Raw genomic sequence first — 14,866 nt, forward strand, 5'->3', positions numbered from 1 at the left:
TTTAATGCTGACAATGGAAGTAAAAAAGATATGGCACATACATAGTTAATTCAAAACGAATTAAATGTTTTAACAGTAATTTTACAGTTCAATCTTGGCGTTCACTTGCCAAGTGGACCCTAAAACCTTTAGGCTACACATTTATTCTAAATCAGTACTGTACAGTTCTGTAGGGAGAATAATTATTCGTTTAAAGGTATTTTTATGTTCAGAAAGTGAAATTAAGGCATGGAATTCAGAGATACATAGTAGAGATGTATGGTAAATTTAACTGAGAGTTGTATTTTTCAAATATATATAATAGTACACTGAAGTTATCTGGGATGTTTGCCACCAGTGCTCTGAATAAAAAGTCAGATATATTGAGAGATGATGTTTTTATTTCAACTCGATATCTGAGGTACATATTTACTGATTTCACACAAATGATATCAGGCTACACGTATGTTCTTCACACGTTAGCACGACACGGAAAACACTTACATCAACATGACAGCAGACATGCACAAACAAGGCAGCGACAACTGCACACTCCCTCCAATTGGCCTGAACACAAAGAACGGACGGGTCACAATGGGTGATTTTACTGACTCTGATGGGGTGCTGGGGCAAGGAGAGGATGAGACAGAGGTGGAGGAAGAAATGACGAGAGAAGGAAGTAAAGGAGAACAAGAGAAGAGGGAGGTAGAGGGGCTAATACCTAAAATATTAAGACAAATTGTAACACTGAGCACCATAATAAACAATAATATTTCTCAGTATTGACAATAAATATGAATATTCTCCTAAATAACATTTTTACCCCTTTTCCATAACATATATCTTTATATTCTATTTAAGTTTCACACTTTTCCATCAAATAGCATATATAACCTTTATGCATTGGACACACACACACATTCTCTGTCACACACTCATTTTCTTCCCATTCTTTATAATTCTGTCCAGTGTTACGGAGCAATACTGTAGGACGGGACACAGGGTCATCTAACAGTGATTTAAAGGTGATGCTTAGTTGAGTGGGGGCCACATGCAGACTGATATGTACAACTGTAAACTCCCAGAGTCCCACCATTTCTCCCTTACACCACCCATCAACACTTTTATCCACCCTAACACATCTTTCCCTACCCGCCCTTCTCCCTTCCAAAACCCCACTTCCTTGACCCTTGTCTTCTCTTTTGCCCCCCTCGTTCCCCGGCTCCCTGTTCAGTATTTGTCTACTTCAGGTCCCCAGCGTCTCCCTGGATGGTCTTTTTGATGCGGAGCAACATCGTGGTCAACCACTGGTCCAGACGGGACACAGAGTCAAACTCCTTCACGGCCTCCGTGAACGCCTCGCTGTTCTGCTCCTCGTGGGCGTCCAAGAGTTTCTGTTGCAATAAAGTTCAACACATGTCAGGAATCAAACGACTTGGAAGTAATGTGTTTCAGGTCTGAATAAAAAGATGCATTTTAAAGTTTTAAGGAACTTAAAAGCAAAAGATATTGCAAGCTCATTGTAATGAATGCAGGACTGGGTGTACGATAGGAGATTATTGAAGTAATCATCTGATGTACGCTGATGACTTGGCCATTCTGTCTCCTTATAGTGTGCTGGTTTAGATGACATTAGATTCAAGTTTATTGTCATTGAAAAGTACAGGTCTTGCACTATGAATTTAAGTTTGGCATCCAATCCAAAGTGCAAATCGCAGTGTATACAAATAAATAAGAAGATTGACAAAAAATAGTGCAGGTTAATGAATTTGCATGGATGTACAGTGTTATGACTGCTATGCTTTCAGACTGCCAAAGTTATACAGACTGTGGTGTGCATGTGTCCGGCTGAGGTTGGTTGAACCTCCAGCAGCTCACAGAGGATCAGCTCCTGGAGAACAGATCAACTCTAAAGACCTGGGATGATCGATCACTCATCCCCCTCTCCCCCCGACCAACTACGCAGTTTGCAACACATGAGATGCTTGTGACTATGATGACATTCTCCGTCAGTGCTTTAAATTGTACACACAAGCAATTATACCGGCAAGTAAATTGAATATGCTAAAATATATATTTTTTTTTTTTAGAGCTTACTGTACTTCTTTTTATGCAGCCAAATTGGTGGTGCAATTCTAGTAAAACAAAGTTAAATAAAGTTACAGATGGAATTTAACGGTGCACTTAGACTTCCAACATGGACAGGGGCCAGTCACATGTTTGTTGAGATATTGATGAGATATTGTGCCTTTTGTTATTATATTTATTGTTCTTATTTTGTCTATATGTTCCTTTATGTCTGAACTAAAGGTTCTTGATGACGATGATGTCAAAGCAGCTGTATATACGACTGTTTATAGAAATTTTAATCTCAGATAACATGATCTCGGAATAACAATGTAAACAGTAATTTTACAATATTCATGTATATTTATGGGGGTTGTGTAGAGAATGCAGTGGAATAAATAAATATTCTGCATGTCAGTGATAAACCTTGTCAAAATCTTAAAATAAACCCTTTAATTCAACAGAAGAAAGAAATACCTTTAGCAGTTTGAGCTCTCTTGAGTCTGAGAAGGCTGGAAACATCTCCTCGTACTTCTCTATGGCCAACTGAAACACACAAATATAAGCAATCATGGTGCAGCTAACCTCCTGTTTGCCGCCAATAGCAACAAACCCACATATATGTATGACTGCATGTATCTGTGACAACACTGTCTGTAGTTACCTTGGCATTGAGCTCGTCCACTATGAAGTGACACAGTGAGGCCTTAAAGAAATACTCTTTAGCGTTGTACTTCAACAGAGGATTGTCCATGGTGCTCATTGCAACCTGAAACACACGCAGTCACAGAGGTTTTAGGACCACAGTGGTTGTTGTTTTGATCTCCAATAGTGGCTTTAAGAGCTAGATTAAAAAAGAAATGTGAGATTCTCCTTTAAAACGATTCAGTTAGGTTGTTGGACTGATTTTAACTGTGAATTTCCAACCTGTTCTCATTCTGAATTCATCACAGACTGACGCTTGGTCAGGAGGCGGCCATGTTAATTTTCAACATGCAGGATACCCCTGAAGCATCATTTTGGACTGCAAGTACTCCTAAAGTGGTAACAGTGGCAGGATGCTTCATTATAGAAAACTTTGGCGAAGGTTTTTGCAGTAAAATGTATTTGAATTCATAATTCAATGATGTTTTCCTGATCGTAACCTTTCAGTAACCTTAATTAGGACTGTGAAGTACGGAGGAAGCAACTGGGGACCATCAGAACAGTCAAAAAAGCTTTTAGCTTTTGTGTTCTTGTTTTATTAAAATATTTGATAAAATGTGCTTTAGGATCCTTCGGACTTCGTTGATGGAGGATCTTTGAATTTAAAGACAGAAAGTTGCAACAGCATCTCTCTGACATTAACTGTCTAACAAATGCAGGCTGTATCGGTGGCTTACACTCAGCCAGTACCTGTTCGTAGATTTCGATGGCTTTCTGGTACTGCTCGAGCTGAGCGCTGTAGTGTCCGACCTTCAGAAGACATTTGTTGGCCGAGCTGAAGCCCAAACAAAGAAACTCATTAGCTCACATACCGGCTCCTCCTCACATGAATGTAAAATAAGTTTTTTTTTATTCCCTGACCTTTCATACTGATATTCTTATTCAAATTATGTTTGGCCCCATTGTAAAGCTCAGCACGCCTTGCCGTGATAAATAAACAGCAGAGTGAGTCAGCATTATTCATTGGCAAGCTTGGAATGATGGCACAAAGAGATGCCTTTTCATGTGAAATACTGCACCAGAGTACCCTGTAAAAGCTGGGGAGGCTAAAACTAGTTCCTCTACTTTCATTTTAGATCAGGTTGCCAGTTAAATTCTCAGTTATTTCAATCATTTTTATTCTTTAAATCTTCAGGACACAATTTTCCATGATTACCAGGCAGCATCTTTAAACTGTACACAAACAGAAAATGCTAAAGTTACACATTTTTAAGAAAGAAAATCTGCAAATGTTCATGTTTTAGAAATATAATCTGTTAAACAATAAGTAGATTATTACAATAGTACTGTAAAAATGTTCATTCATTGACAAATTGCTCCTGCTTTTTGAACATATGTGTATATTTTATGTATCTGGCTTTTAGGGCAAATTCAGCTCATTTACCTGTTTGATTCCTCTCCCTTGTAGTAATCTGCTGCCTGCTCATAGTGAGCAATGGCCTGGAAACAATCACATACATACAAGCAAGGACAGTAAGATAATGCATTTAAAAACACAGAATATAACAATTGTTACGACGAAAGGAGCTCCTCATTTTACCTTCTCAATGTCCACCAGCTCAGATTCATAAATCTCTGCTATAGTGATGTGATGTTTGGCTGCGATGGTAAACCGACCCTTTAATCAGACACATTCGGGGTGTTATATTAAGACGAGACATAGGTGGGGATTCAACAGCTGGTGCAGGGCTTACCATGTCAGTGTAGATGTCAATGGCCTGGTTTAGACAGTTGATGGCCTCTGGAAGAAGAAGGATGAGAAAAAGAAGGTAATATATTATTAGAAGTATTTTAGAACAAAGGCTTACCCGAAGTCCTCTGAGTCTACTAAGTCAAATTAACGTTCTTCATTCTCATTTTGCTCCCTCTGTGACAGTGAACCTGCTAACCCACAGTTTTTTATTAAGTCCACTACAAAGCAGCAGAACGCAGATATTCATTTTCCTCGAGCAACACAGGAACCCATTTTGATCCTCCAACATAACAACCTCTGAGTCCTGAACATGTCTGTGAAATGGAGCGGTGCAGAGGCCTCTGTCATGCCTCGATAATGCATCACCTAACATCATTCTGAATGTTTTCAAACATGGATCTGGCTTGACATGATTGTTGTTGCCATAAAATACCAGGTTTGATGGAAAAAAGGAGGCCCAATTTACCACAGCAACAGTAATCAGAGACTCATTATTTTCCTGCTTCTGGTCAAAACTTCTGTTTGTCTGAATAATTAAGGCTTAGCCTAGATAATGCAAATTTCAAAGTTTCATATAACTTTCAAAACCTTGTCCCAACAACAGGGAGCCACTGACTATCATGTGTGGGGCAAAGAGATATTTCAGAGAGAACTGCTAAAAGGATATCTCGAAGGACAAACCAAATATTCATTAGACTGGCACGAGGGAGTTAGACAGAACCCTCTGGTTGCAATAAGCAGTGGTATGTTCAGACGAAAAGGGCTGCAGAATTTCATAAAAAGAAAATCTTTCCAACTGTTCAGCATGGAGGTGGATCACTCGTACGTTGAGCTTATTTTGTTGCCAAAAAGGAGGCTGTCAACCGAGTAAAGATCGTAAACACGCTTCCACAAAGAGATGAACTTTAGAGGTGAGAGTGTTTTCATCCCCACACCTAAAAACGTTCATAAATCTGTGGCTAGATTTTAGAAAAGCAGGATAAACAAAATTCCATCAAACAGAAATCTAAGACACTACAAAACACTGACAGCAGCATCAGAACCAGTGACTCAAAGAACTGTGCTGGTTCTGTGCTGGAGACTGCTCTGCAGGTCTTAGTGTGAGACAAAGAAAGTTTCACAAACTTATCAACACAGAGTGTCTTCAGGCAGAGGCTTCTTCAGCTCCACTGCAAGAAGGAATGGTACTGAACATCATTCCTGTCCACAGTGACTCTTTATAACGACTATCCAATAATATATGTACTGCTATAATATGATTAAGAAAGTATTTCAATTCAATTTATTTCCTTAAGTGTTACAAGCTGCAGAACCATATTGGATACGAATGATCAGGACGGGTTTCTCAGTATCAGGTAATCAGTATCAGAAATTTTCACCAAGGCTGTCCAAGGTTCCTAGTGGGACATTTTTACACCCTCTGGAATGAAAAATAATAGAAAATAACATTAAAAAAATACAATTTGAATTTGGTTAAATATGATTTATCCTATATTTTTGTTCTGGCGAGACCAATGAGATCAATTAAAAGAAAATTAAGACTGAAGAAAACAAAGAAAAATGATGCATGACCATTGCAGGTGGAGTCAATGTAATTGCAAACGAAATTCCAGCTGAATTTTAGTGTGAGACAGGCAACATGTGCTGAAATAGTTGTCCAAAATGTCTTGATGCACATCTAAAGTTTTAAGAAGTCTGCAGTGGCCAAGATTTCTAGCCTTAAACGCTGAGAAGGAAGCACTTTTTGATCAATAGGGAGAAAAGGATTCACAATGAATGACAAGTAGACTACAGTGAAAGATGTACACCTACAAAACCCGGCAGGAAGATCTATTCTTACATCCAGATGCACCAACAACAGTAAAAATGTGCTGAGCACATAGGTGCTGCAGTCTGTGATTGAAAAATCAAATTAGGGTGAAAGAGTGAGCAACAAGAGCCCTCGACACATGGAGGGACTCTGATTTATGTGGCCGTTCTGTGGATGTTTGAAAACCAGAAATCTTAAAGGATTTAATCAAGCAGCAAATAAAGATTTTATCTCCCAGCTGAGATTTATGTATGGTTTTATGTCTCGACTATCAAAAGCAACTTGCAAAGGCTGCATTTATGTCTCTTAAGGCATTGAAGCTCAAGTGATAACCACCTTAATTATCTTTGAATCCAGTGGTTTGCAAGCTTCTAAACTAATATTTTTCTGTGTTTTATACATTCTCTTTAAATGTGACACAACAGAGCTGCAGTGCGTTTGATTCTGGAGGTTTTCTGTGTGTTTGTCAGACAGCATCACTCACCCTGAGGGTCGGCCTTCTTGTAGGCGTTGCCGGCATCAACGAAGCTGGTGGCAGAGTCCAGTTTGTTCTGAAGCTGCATGTGGAGCCGAGCGGCCTGACAGAATGCGCTCCCCGCAGCTGCACACACACACACACACACACACACACACACACACAGAGTCACAGTTAAAAAGCTAAGAATCCAAAAGCATTTCAAATTTTCTTTTTAGCTACAGAAAACCAAATAAGTCGAATTATTTTCAGTTTTACTCTCACTGCTCCACTGTGTTTGTGACCGAGTGTGTCGACACACACATCAGGCACACCATGAAAACGCACAAATCTAAACAGCTAATTTACACTCAACATGAGCTATTATTGGCACCTCTACTCTGTGTGGAGCACACGCTGGTCTCTGCACACATAAACATCCCACTTATTTCTCCTGTAAGCATTCAAATCTCTCACTGCTGGTAGCAGGAGATCTTTAACAGTCAGGTTAAGACAGGTTGGAAAAAAGGCTTTGAAATAAATGTGCATGTGGGTGGCAAAGTGCAGATCTTGCATTTGATGACAGTGCATGTGGACGACACCCACCGCTCCAGTTCTTTGCCATCTTAAACATGTTGGCTGCTCTGGCGTACATTTCGCAGGCATCCTCCACCTTATGGTTCCCCCTAAAACACACAAACACGAGACAGAGAGCAATAAATCGTTTTATCTCTTTGTCTTTTTTCATTAACCTCATGAATCTGTGAGGCTTGTTTTCCCTTCCTGATTAGCTTTAGATGATGCAAACTGTTATTGTCTAAATAAGCACATGAAACTAGACAGCCTGCTTTGCAGCTGCAGGGCATCGCTGTGGAGGGCAGCTGAGGATACCAACACCCTACCGCTGAGGTTATGAGGTCTAAATGTGATGATGATGCTGCAGCATGAACAAACACACTGAAAACTGAATTCATTTGTGCACCTGTGTCTTATCTGGTGTGATATAAGCAGCTTGAACTGGATCACTTTATATTACTGTCCACAGCACTGGTTTTGCAGCTCTGCCTCTATCTAAGAAGAAGATTTGCTCATTTGGATTCACCATAAAAATCTGTAGCTGTCGCTGCTTTTCTAGATAAGATTGAAGGAAGCCATGAAGACATGGCTCCTTTGTGCTGCTTACAGTACCTTATTTTTGTAAACAATGAAGGAAAAACATCTTCCTTAGGAACAATCCCTGCCTGGAGGATCAATAAATTGTTGTGGTTTGCAAAGCTCAATCAGAAGATGTTTTTCATTATTCGACAACTGGGGACTTCGTTTCCCTCTTCCAAAGAAGAACTTTTAGAAAAGATGTGGAGTAGATGCCACGTGGCTCATCTTCATCAGAGACACATGTAGAAACAATAATGTTCAGTAACAACATGTGACTGCACCGGTGGGAGTAGCAAACATCTATAATAAAAGCAACGCCGCTTCTATTCGCTGGCAGGTGGCATCTCAGATCTAAGGGACCACACCAGAGGCTCATGAAATAAACATGTTGGTGCTCACGAGGGAAACTCAGACGTGACCCAGTTCATATCCCAGCTTTTAGGACACTGTCTAATTACAGAAAACAGTCATCTATCTGTGACACTTTCAATAGAGACATCAGTGGAGACGTACTAAAGTTGGTAGACAGGAAGATGATTTCCAGTGATAGATTTAAACTTGCATTCCTGGTGAATATAAAGGTCAGGGACCAACAATATGAACTTCAACCAGGCTGGACACTGAAGATGAAAAGACCACATTTGCCTCTTCTCATAGCTAACTATAGCTGCTCCTTCTTATTCTAATTATATTCTAATGGTTCATATTTAATGCTTGATGTTTCCATGTAATTATTTACAGTTTTTTGTAATAACTTGTGACAGTAATGTGTAAAATTACATAAATCCACCCCTCATTTCTCTATATTTTGCTTCCAAGCAGCCAAACATTCTTGGAACGATACAAAGTGGTCTTGAGCAGTAGTTCTCCAGGCTTTCTGAAGGTCTTTCAAAGTTTTACGTTGGACATTCGCTGCTTTTTCACTTATTTACAGCATGGTGTGCAGTGTGTCCTTAAAACATTTGAGGAAACTGGACAAGTGGAGGACAAAAGAAGAAGTGTCAGGCCTAAAAAACTATCTACAGCAGATGAACAGGATCTGTGAAGTGATTATAAATACAGTTGAAAAATATTTGTTTCAGGCGCAATTTGTTTGGTTCTTTCTGCCCTCCTCTTTCATTTTCCCACAACTGATTACAAATCATGCCCTCCAACATGAAAAGCATGTCCCAAGACCATTTCCCCAAAAAGAAGTCGATCGATAATCCTGATCAGTCAAGCAATTGGCGTTATCTCTCAGGCCAAATGCAATTCATCCTCTCTGTTCCTATTTTACTTGTAAACATCCGCCCCTCCTACGTTATTCAAGGCCCACTCCGATCCACACAAAAAACAAAACACACACAAATAGAACAACGTCCTCCGCATCAGGCCGTTTCGTCCGCAGCTCTCCCCGCCTCCCTGCACCCTCCGCTCGGCCTCACGCCCGCTCCGGGCCCGTTCTCACCCCACAGCAGCAGGAGGACGCACATTTACATTTCCCATTTTAAACATCTCGACACTAATACCATAAATGATTTGATTTATGGTATACAGGTGCGAACTGAAATGTCTCATAAGGACATACCGTCACGCAGTTCAAGTTAACACCCCTTGAACGGATGAAGAATCATTTGCATGAATATCACGATCATAAGATGCAAAGGTGAACAATGCAGGGTTTGGTCTGGCCCGTTTAACGCTGATTACTGAGCAGCAGACGCCCAGCGGTATGGTAAGAACAATATGCCAATGTTATGGCGTTTAATCGGTTAAGAAAAAAACACCTTGCAGTGTTTTAGGGGCCCTGCATGCAGAAATCCCTCCCCCATGCGAAAATGAGCGCCACTGGTAAACAGATAAGGAGGGCATCCTTTACCCGAACATCCCTCCGAGGAAGGATCCGGACGCTTTGACCTTTTTGTCGGCTTCAGCCATCAGCTGCATGGCCTCCTTCTCTTTACCCGAGTTGTCCATGGCGAGCTGTGTCTGCCACTGGCGGAGGGATGGGAGGAAAACAGGCCGGTGCTCTGCAGTGGATGGAGAAGAGGAGCGGAGGAAGACGTCTCTGCTGGTGCTGATGCTGAGGGAATGATGCTCTTCTTCGAAGGCGAGAGCGAAACGTAATTTGCGACTCAAAGTCACCACCTGCTGGACGGAAAATAGAAGTCATGAGCTGGTGCAAAGCAAAAGATAACGTTCAGACAGGACTATAGAGCGTCGGTTCAACCAGATTTTCGAGCTTACCTCCAGTTTTTCCACAGTCATATGAGGAGATCCCATTTGCCACTGACTCAGCAATCCTATCAGCACTGTTGATTGACTCCATGAGGGCTAATTCTTCTGAAAATGTTCAAATATTTAAACCTAATTGATCTTGATGCGTCTACAGACCAGAGACAGTCAGATATACTCTGACTGAAAACATGAAATGACCACAAACACGTAGTTTTGTATCATTTTGTGGTCATTCTTTGTCTTATTATCAGTGATTTGAATGCATTTGTAAACATTCGGTGAATCTTTGGGGTAATTTTACATTTTATCAGCGTTGTTTTGGTCACATTTGACCACATTCTGTTCAGGTTCAGGTCTCTTGCATCAAATTATGTTTCTGTCTTGCCTAAGTTTGGTCACTCTGAGCATCATGGATGCTTTTGCATCTCCTCATGGTCATTTTATGTAATTTTCCTTCTCTTTGTGGTCAGTTTGTGGCCCAATTTCTGCAGTTTTGTATCTATGTTCAATGGCACATTTTTGTTTTTGTTTGAAATCTATTTTTTTGCTATTTTGTGATATTTCTTGTCGTTATTATCGTAGCTTTGTGCCTCATTTTGTAAAACAGATTGTTCACATTGTACTGAATTTTGGGTGATTTTGGATCTGATCATTTTTGTCACAGTGAGTAATGGGAGTGGGACCCTAAAAGCAGGAGAACAGGCAGGAGGTAGCTGGTAAAAAGCAAACATAGACTTTACTTTCTGAACTCAAACTGAAAATCAGGAAGCCAATTAATTCATAATGAGAAGACAAAACTAAGTAACCCAGCAAGGCACACCCAAGACACAGAAACACGAGGAATGACATAAAATAAATCAAATTAGAGAATGAGGGCAATCATTAAAGAAACACAGAACAGGAAGAAAAGGAAGAAGACTAAGACTGACCTCAATAACGTAGGAGACAATAACAGAACAAAACACCAGAAAACCAAGAAACCAAAGGACAAAATCCAGCCCCAAATACCACAAAATCTATTGTTGTTTTCTTCCGCTTTGTGTTCAAACTACGGCCTCATTTGTCTCTTTCATGCGTTATTCTGTTAACAAGAACAGAAACAGTCTCTCTCTGTGGGGCCCCGAGCCTGCACACGTCATATAGAAATACTGCGACTTTAGATGCTCAAGATGCAAACTCAAACAGCATCAACTAACATGAGTATTGGTTGGTTGGTTTGAATGAATATTTTCAACTTTTATCCGCTTAATCCGTCGGTAGGGTCGCGGGGGGGCTGGAGCCTATCCCAGCAGTCACCAGGCGAGAGGCGGGGTGCACCCTGGACAGGTCGCCAGTCCATCACAGGGCCACACAGAGACAAACGAGACAAACAACCAGTTAACCTAACATGCTGTTTTTGGACGGTGGGAGGAAGCCGGAGAACCCGGAGAGAACCGCGTAAGCTTATGTTCTGTTTGAAGTCTCCGCTTGTGAATATTGGCTATTCCACTTGCTCTTTCCTCTTCCACTCTTTATTTCTAAGTCACTGAACTTGTTCTTCCTGTGATGGACTGGCGACCTGTCCAGGATGCACTCCACCTCTCGCCCAGTGACGGCTGACATCTGTGCCACTGTCACTTAGCCTTTTTATTCTCTTACCTTCATTTAACTGTTGCTTCGATGTCATTTCTCATCTGAGTCAAGCCACTACAAACAATCCCTTTTCCCCAGTGATCTCTTCTTATCAGACAGTTCTCTAAATTATGAACGTGAAAACTGTACTTGCACTTTTTGCTTGTTGACACTAGATGGCGGCAGAATCAAGCTTAAAGCTAAACTGCACAATTTAAAGGTTCACACAAGTTTCAGGCCTCATTGGTTGTCAGGTGGAGTCACACAGCAATGAATGTAAAGCCCAGTATTCTGCTTTGTTTCATCTCAGTTTAGGTCTCTCACTTCTACATGTTAAATACAGGTTTTCCTGGCTTTTAGTGATATACACGCAGCCTGTTTTTGTAAATTAATCACTGCTGCCTGAGACAAGATAAGACAATGAGATGAGAAAAAGCCTTAAAACTTTGATCTCTAGTAATAACTGTCTACAGCTTTATCACCAAGAACAAAATCTCCCATTCAGAGCTGCTCTGATTTTGAGATATGTTTGTTTAAAAAGAAAAAACTCTCACAATAATTAAAAATAAGGCATTTTGTCTTTTATGAAGAGTGGCATCTTTACAGCATTTGAAAGATTATTGTTTCCTAATTTCTGATCCAGCGTATTTTCACATATTAGAAAAACAGCAGATAATGCAAATAAATATACAACAAAAACACACAATGAACAGTAGAAAAGTCACCCATAACAAAACTGTAATTGTAGTTCCTGTATTTTTTGTTTTCATAGATTAAAAGTTTAATTTCGACTTTATGAAACATTTCCAACCTACTTTAACAAACCTGGATGATCTGCAGTGACAATCCCACGATTTTGACTTTATTTGACCCAAGAATTGATCTTTTTTGGCTGATGCTCCATTTTTAAAGCCTTTATCAGCTCATACCGATTACATTGGGCCCCTTTAATTGTAATTTCAGAGCAGCATTAAAACATTAAACATCAGTAACATGTAAACCAGCATCTTTTCACTCACTATTTCAGATTTTTTTTAATGCAATGGACTCAATTACATCTAATTAATTGGTTTTATAAAATGAAGGATGGCAACATCTGTCTAAGGACTCTGCTGCAGCCTTGTATTTAACCTAGATTTACATATAGCAGTTTTGTCTTGTATATTTTGGGTTTTGCTAATTTTTCTGTCTCTGGTCAGACAGATTCCAAGAGATTTAGATGTAGTCCAATAAATCCTCTGTGACAGGCTGTCTCTCAGCTTGAAAGTCCTCATTCCCCTCCAGCCACACTCTCCTCCTCCTTATCCTGCTCACACACAACATCACAACAGCAAAGTTTAGCAAACAGACGTAAACCCGGTGGGTTGAACTGCATTTTCTAACATGCCTTTTCACAGAACAGCAAGCTCTGAATAAACTCACGACAGCTCATCTTTAGAACAAACATTTTAATAGTTTTTCAGCTGGTCTTCAAATAGCATTCAATAAAACAAGAAACAATTCAACCGGTGGAGAAATCCAGCACAATAAAGCATGCTCAGTATAATCGTTAAAGCAGGGCTGCGTTCAAGAAAAGGCCTTTTACTGGAGAATCTCAGCCACTTTCCAGCCTTAAGCATGTTTTAACAGTTAATTTATTGAATAATGAGGTACTGTGATGCTTGCTTGAGGAGTTAACAGCCAAGTTAATGCCATAAAACTGCCGTGGAGGCCGCCTGCAGACTGTGGACCGGAAGGTTCAGCTCAGTCAACAGTTGCCTAAATCTAAAGAAAAGATTCCCTGCTAAAAGGTTGTTGAACGCAGCTTCGACTTTAGATGGGTAAGTCCAGAGAAATAAACAAAACATGGAAAATGTTCCAGCAGATATTGTTCTGGAAGATCACTGTACGAACAGGGACAAGCTCCATTCATTTTACATTTTGACAACAACGTAAAACTCTGAAAGTGTTTGAAAACTATGTTCCTGCTTCTTAATTACAGTGAAATAACAACTGATAAATGAATGCACCACCAAAGTGTCGACTATGTACGAAGTTCACATCAAAATAAATAAGTCATGCAGTGGCAGGAGACTTTCAGACCCCTCACATCGAATAAAAGTGTGAATGCTGGACCGTTGGTCCAGAGGTCCGAGGGAACTCAGAGGATGTTCCAGCTTAAGTAATACATTTTTTTTTATATCTGTACTTCCTTTCTTAGGAAATGATTCTCCTTCCCTTTAAACATTACAGACCACCGTAAATGTCCCGAGTTAACAGCCATTTTAAACAAATTACCAGAAACTTATATTCATATCTTCCCAGGATCTCAATAATAAATTAAAGAGTAAATACAAAAAAATACATGACTAAAACTGAGACTGTCCTCATTCCCAAATATGCCCCCGTGTTTGTCCATGCAACCCAAAACTGCTTATAATCATGTTTATGGAAGGTGCGACCTCTAGGGGACGTGAGAGAAACTGCAAGTGAAAGATGGCGTCTGTGAAAGTGATGGTTGCATTGTAAAAAGAATGTATTTCAGTACTAACCCTGATCCGTTTCTAAACCTAACCAAGTAAGGTTAAACCCAACAAGAAAATGACAAAGGTACCCTGATAAAGCAAAAAAGTTGTTGTCATGTGTTGGTTTTCATTGATCAAAGGCGCTGTGTGTTACCATGACTCCTTACAAGGACTGGATGGAGGTCAATACTTCTTTGAGCTACATTAAGCCGCCTCGTGTAGCGTCTCCAGATTGTGGACATCTACATTTAACATGTGAACTGAGGACTCTCAGACACAAACCATACACTTTACCATTGTGAACAGATGAGACATACTGTATGACCCTTTGAGACCACGAGCAATGACCATGAGCTTCTTTTGTTAGCGGGATGCAGTTTAGGCAAGTTTTATCATTTATGAAGTCACTGTTTGTTTCGAACATTACAGAACATAAAGCCAAAGGGCAAAAAATAAAAGAAAAAGGGGTCAATTTAGGTACTCATTTAAGGTTTTAATGAGTATTTTTTATTAATTTGGGCCCCTGGAGGTTGTCTTCTTTGGAAAAAGAGGAGTGGGAGGGTGGAAAAGTTTGTGTTTTTGAGTCATTAGCCATGATTCTTTGTTGTTTATAACAGTACTTTGAAAAACTATTCACTCCCTTTGGCATTTTTCCTATTTTGTTGCCTAAA

The 14,866-nt window shown here is 40.0% G+C and overlaps 1 protein-coding gene across 1 annotated transcript; it reads right to left on the reverse strand.

The window, feature by feature from the left end:
* Positions 1–362: 362 nt before the first annotated feature.
* On the reverse strand, positions 363–9,944 carry napba (N-ethylmaleimide-sensitive factor attachment protein, beta a). Its single transcript, XM_072390569.1, has 10 exons — positions 9,722–9,944; positions 7,315–7,394; positions 6,739–6,855; positions 4,446–4,492; positions 4,292–4,369; positions 4,136–4,191; positions 3,442–3,526; positions 2,711–2,815; positions 2,524–2,592; positions 363–1,373 (listed from the first exon to the last, which is right to left on the reverse strand). Exons 1-10 carry the CDS (start codon positions 9,817–9,819, stop codon positions 1,221–1,223), a joined length of 888 nt encoding a protein of 295 aa, XP_072246670.1. The 5' UTR covers positions 9,820–9,944; the 3' UTR covers positions 363–1,220.
* Between the last annotated feature and the right edge of the window lie 4,922 nt (positions 9,945–14,866).

This window comes from Leuresthes tenuis, unplaced genomic scaffold, assembly GCF_036924035.1.
Source record: "Leuresthes tenuis unplaced genomic scaffold, fLeuTen1.0.hap1 SCAF_8, whole genome shotgun sequence".
Classification (NCBI taxonomy): Eukaryota; Metazoa; Chordata; class Actinopteri; order Atheriniformes; family Atherinopsidae; genus Leuresthes; species Leuresthes tenuis.

What these genes read in the sequence shown, in the direction of transcription:
- napba (XM_072390569.1), bottom strand. Translation starts at nt 9,819, where the DNA reads ATGGACAACTCGGGTAAAGAGAAGGAGGCCATGCAGCTGATGGCTGAA. An exon ending in TTCCTCGGAGGGATGTTCGG is followed by an intron (nt 7,395 to 9,721) that starts GTAAAGGATGCC and finishes TGTGTGTTTTAG; the next exon opens with GGGGAACCATAAGGTGGAGG. An exon ending in CCATCGAAATCTACGAACAG is followed by an intron (nt 2,816 to 3,441) that starts GTACTGGCTGAG and finishes CGTGTGTTTCAG; the next exon opens with GTTGCAATGAGCACCATGGA.